Source organism: Aegilops tauschii, chromosome 2 (assembly GCF_002575655.3).
Source record: "Aegilops tauschii subsp. strangulata cultivar AL8/78 chromosome 2, Aet v6.0, whole genome shotgun sequence".
NCBI lineage: Eukaryota > Viridiplantae > Streptophyta > Magnoliopsida > Poales > Poaceae > Aegilops > Aegilops tauschii.
The window spans coordinates 412,140,630-412,145,658 of NC_053036.3; the positions used below are offsets into that span (position 1 = coordinate 412,140,630).

At 54.7% G+C, this 5,029-nt stretch overlaps 1 protein-coding gene across 1 annotated transcript; it reads right to left on the reverse strand.

The window, feature by feature from the left end:
* Positions 1–939: 939 nt before the first annotated feature.
* LOC109761255 (sugar transport protein MST1) lies at positions 940–4,825 on the reverse strand. The gene is made up of 3 exons (XM_020320061.4): positions 4,516–4,825; positions 1,792–2,744; positions 940–1,701 (listed from the first exon to the last, which is right to left on the reverse strand). The coding sequence occupies exons 1-3, from the start codon at positions 4,649–4,651 to the stop codon at positions 1,267–1,269; spliced, it is 1,524 nt and encodes a 507-aa protein (XP_020175650.1). The 5' UTR covers positions 4,652–4,825; the 3' UTR covers positions 940–1,266.
* Positions 4,826–5,029: the final 204 nt, after the last annotated feature.

The window sequence follows — 5,029 nt, forward strand, 5'->3', positions numbered from 1 at the left end:
GCTACTGTCGCGAGGTATACGGCCTCAAGGTTTATTTTTCGCTTTTTTTTGACGTCGATGATGTTTGACTGCTGAATTTACACTATTAATAATATATGGCTGTATGCATCGTCCTGATGCAGAGGCGGGAGAATATCCTCCTTTTTTGGTTCGTCGCTTCGCAACCCAAGCCCAAACCACCCGTAAAATATACACCCCTGTAAAAAATACAGGTGGGTTTCCCATACATGTTTGGTTCGTCGTTTCTCGGCCAGAAAACGCCTGGAAAATTTACACCTGTTTCTCAGATTGCATTGGTAATTGACCGGTTTTTGAAACATACCTGAATTGATCGTTTCCTCGCCGGTATTCCACCCCTCCCTCAGGCGATTCATCTAGACGAGGACGGCCAGAGCCATGGAGGACTGAGATATGAGACACCCGCAACAGTCTGACGGATCCCCGGCGCGTGCGCCCCGCGAAGCTCAAGCTCTCGGTGGCCGGCAGGTTGAGGACGACGAGTTGTGGGACGAGGTGACCCGTGACCGTCGAAGCTGTAGGGACAGGTGGCGCTCGACGACGGCGGCTAGGCGACGAGCTCCGCGGCACTGCTCCAGACTCGACGGAGGCGGTGACAGGTGCATCATTGTAGGACAAGCACTCGGGAGAGCTGAAGCTCGGAGACAAGGATGTAAGTGGTAAATAAATGACACCCGCAATCTCGTTTAGTTAGTTTTTGCTAGCTTGATTGTTCATTTTCCTCAAACAAACATAAAACCTTTTTAAACTATTATATGATAAGTGGATTTTAAACGGACCCTGTTGACATCCCTAAGTCGGAGATCCGGGGCAGGCCATCGGCCGGCGTGGCCGGGAGAACAAGCCCGAGGCAGAAGCCTCTGTGCGAGGAACGAGGCGAGGGCTATTAGCGACTAGTGAATCCAAATGACCAGGAAAAAATACACCTGTAAAATACTGATATCTTTTGTAGGTTTGTAAATTACACCTGTACATAATCTACATGCGTATTACTTTACAGGTCTTCCGATCGGGGCCCAAAAGTTTTTCGACAAGGGAGCATCGCGCACGCTAAAATCCTTAGCTAAAGGTTTATATTTTTGTCGCTTGGTTTAAGGGTGCAGCAAAGCGCGCCCTTTAGATTCTACTAGCATTTTAATTTCGAGTTATACCGGAATACGAGTACCAATCTAGCGCTAATAGGAGTAGTATACATCCATCACACAATGCGAAACCAAGCCATATGCCAAGGACGCACGCAGACGCAGGTCAGGTGGACTCATTTCCGAACTTGTGGTCCTTGACGAACCTGCCCCAGTACCAGTGGCGCGCGAAGACGTGGCCCATGGAGTCGAGCGGCACGCCCTTGGTCTCCGGCACCAACGCCATGGCGAAGGCGGTCATGACCACGAGCCAGAACGCGTAGAAGAGGAAGACGCCGTACTTGAGGCTGCAGAGCATCGCCAGGAAGCACTGCGCCTGCACGAAGTTGAGGCCCAGGTTGAGCGCCACGGCCGTGCCCTGCCCCGCCGACCGCACCTCCACCGGGTATATCTCGCCGGGGATGGTCCAGTACAGCGCGCCCCACGACCAGCTGAAGCTGGCGGAGAAGACGCACGTCAGCACCAGCACCGCCACCGCGTACCCCTTGGGCATCTTGCTCCCGTGCCCCAGGTGCGTCCCCGCGATGCTCGCCATTGCCACCTGCAACCAAACGCAAAGCCATTAGTGTCCCAGAACATACGTACGCTGGGATGGAAAATGTAGTAGGTCTTTGCTGTATGCATTGCATGCCTGGCAGGTGAACATGAGCGCGCCGCCGATCGCGAAGAGCAGCTTCCGGCCGTAGCGGTCCATGGCGACGCCCGAGGCGATGATGCCGCCGATGTTCATCAGGCCGAGGATGATGGCGCCCATCAGCGCGGCGTCGCTACCGAACCCTATGGTCCGGAAGAGTATCGGCGAGAAGAAGGCCGACACGGTCACGCCGGTGAGGTTCAGGAACACGGGGAACGCCACGGCCATCACCAGGTACGGCCGGTACTCCCGCCGCAGGATCCGCCGGAACGCGCCCTCCTGGTTCCGCCGGTCGTGCTCCACGGCGGCCAGTATGTCGCTGAACTCCGCGTCGACGTCCACGCCCTTGCCGCGGACGCGCTGGAGCGCGGCGCGGGCGTGGTCGTGCTTCCCGCGCAGGACGAGGCTGCTCGGGGTGTCCGTGATGAGCACGGCGCCCAGCACCATGACGGCGGCGGGGACGGCCGCGAGGCCGAGGGACAGGCGCCAGCCCCATTCGGGGATCCGCGACGTGCCGTAGTTGATCAGGTTGGCGACGAGGTAGCCGACGCTGATGAACAGAGGGAACGCGGAGATGAACCCGCCGCGCCACCGCGGGGGCGACATCTCGGCGAGGTAGACCGGCGTGGCCTGGCCGGAGAACCCGAGGCCCAGGCCGAGCAGCATCCGCCCGACGATGAGCATGGCGAGGTTGGCCGCGGCGGCGTTGACGAGCGAGCCGACGAGGAACATGCTCCCCCCGATGACCATGATGGTCTTGCGCCCGACGCGCCGGGTGACCCGGCTCGCCACCAGCGTCCCCACCATGCCGAAGGCGTAGAGCGAGGAGGTGAAGGCCGTGAGCGCCTGGTCGTTGTACATGCAATACACGTCCTTGCTCGCGCGCCTCGTCGTCTTGAGTAAGCCCGGGAAGAACTTCTTCAGGAATGACTCCATCTCCGACACACCGCCTGATCGATCACGTTAGCGCCATGAACAAGATTCACTTAAAGTGAAGAAAGATACTAAATCATTTGCAAAGTTAGTACGTATACGTACGATAAAATGTCATTTTGCTAATAACTGGAACGAGCGTGATTTAGCTTTTCTGTTATTATTATTAACTGCGGATGACTGTAAACCCAACTGTTGATATTTACTGCATTCTTCATATTCCTTGAACCAAATTAGTCAGATAACCGATTCTTAGATCTTAGTACAGCACTATTCTTTCTGGCAACCGGATTCGTTAGCATTATTTGACACTCACTGGCGCAAATATTCCTTTTTTTTGCGGAAAGCAAATATTCGTTTTTTGTTCAGAAAGACGCGAGTATTCTTTACCAATCATCGTATGAAACTAGTAGCATGTTATCTCATAAAAGTCCGATCTTGTCAAGCTCATCCATCACTCACTCGCTTGGAAATGACACGCTCCTAATCCCGGTCGATCCTAGCTTCCTTTCGCGAGAGCACAATCGACTAATAACTATAGGAGAGTAGCCTATAGTTCTACTCCACTGCTCGAATAAACCTCACCTAGGACCAGGAAACCTATCCACCAAATTCGAGTGGAAAAGCAACTTTGCCTGTCCCCCTTTCGCTACTAGGAACTCAGAAACGTATCGCAAATCCCGGCTGGCTTTGGCTTCGATCGTGTGAGTCCAAAGATGCCCCCGGAAAAAAAAATCGCGACGGGTCACCCGGCGGGACGTCTCGCCGTCGCCAGCACGGCACCTTATCGCGTATATGCCGTCCAAAACTGGTGATGCGCGTGGTGACACGGACGATTAAGGTCAGAAGGCTGTACAAACACCGAGCAGCAAAACCGGGCTCACACGGTCCAAAGTCAGAACGAGCCATCAACGATACGAACGAATCGATGAGTGTCGTGCGAAAGCTAACGCTCTCGTGTCTAATGGGCGCTCCACGAGCCCCGCGGAGGCCGTGGAATCGCCGGACAGCACGCCGCTGGCCCCGTCGCGTGACAGGGCCGTCCAAAGTCGACACGAATCGGGTGTGCCCTCTCCTCTGGTCCCTGTCGTCGATGTGAACGAAGATCATGCGAGAAGAGAGGGCGTGACGGGACCATTTGGCTTGATTCACGTAGTACGGCTTGGCGCACAAGCTTACTGGTGGGAGTAGTACGTACTATATCTTTCCGCGATGCTCCCAGCCGTGTACAGTGCTGGGCACCACTGTTCCCGGGAGTGTGATTTGTGCAGCGCAAGGACTGATCTGACGGAAAGAGGGACGGGTGACAGGGCCTGCCGGGCTTTCAATTGGATCTAGCCGTCGTACCAACTCAATATTTTACTGCCTGCCTGCTTGGCGTGTGCGTGATCGACGAAGACGAAGGCACATGCCTGCCTGACTGGTTAGATTAGAAGTTGCGGTCCGATTTGGTGATATTTGGGGATCCGACATGAAGACAAACTAAGCTGAAACTACTAGTATAATTAAACTTTATTTAGGAGGATGCTCTTCTTCATGGCTTCAGATCACGATTTCGATTGGCCGCAGATGGTGGCGAACTCACAGCATAGCTACTGGAAATCTAATACTACCACCCAAATCAAGAACAGCACCGAGAGACGAACAACGAACTGATCGATAAAACACACTCCCTCCGTAACTCCAACCAAATTAAGGGAGAAACGTGCCAAGAACGACGTAGACAGGTAAGCAATCCTCAGTTCCACCAACAGAGATGTACGGACGGCGATGGGAAAGATGACGCACCTGAGATGCCAATGTCATAGCCGAAGATGAGGCCGCCGGAAGCCGCCATGAGACAGGTCACCACGACGGGGACGGTCAGCGCGCCGCCGTAGTCCGGCGCGCCGGCGCCGTTGAGGAGGAAAACGCCTCCGGCCATCCCTGGTCCTCGCTCTCCCGCGCCGGTCAAAGGCACGACGTGAATCGGAGGTGTGGTGTCGCTGGTAGGAGCACGAGATAGCGCAAGGTTGGCCGCTGGCTATAGCTTGCACGAGAGCGAGCAGTGCTGATGTCTTTGGAGCTGCTCGCGTGCTGCCAAATTTTGATGTACAGGCATTCAGGGAGAGCCCTTATATACTGTCTAGGCTCTTCCAAAAGGGTTGCTGACCTCATCCACATAAGCTGCGCTTGGGCATTTCCAACGCTCACCAGCAAACCAGACACTCTATCCGTCACGGTTCACAAGATAATACGAGAGCTGGCCATCTAAAGCTATTTGTATACATTTCGAACCGGGTTTCAATTGATCGGATGGATT

Coding starts and splice junctions, on each gene's coding strand:
- LOC109761255 (XM_020320061.4), bottom strand. CDS start 4,651: ATGGCCGGAGGCGTTTTCCTCCTCAACGGCGCCGGCGCGCCGGACTAC. Junction 2,745..4,515: donor CTATGACATTGGCATCTCAG/GTGCGTCATCTT, acceptor GTGATCGATCAG/GCGGTGTGTCGGAGATGGAG. Junction 1,702..1,791: donor CGCTCATGTTCACCTGCCAG/GCATGCAATGCA, acceptor GTTTGGTTGCAG/GTGGCAATGGCGAGCATCGC.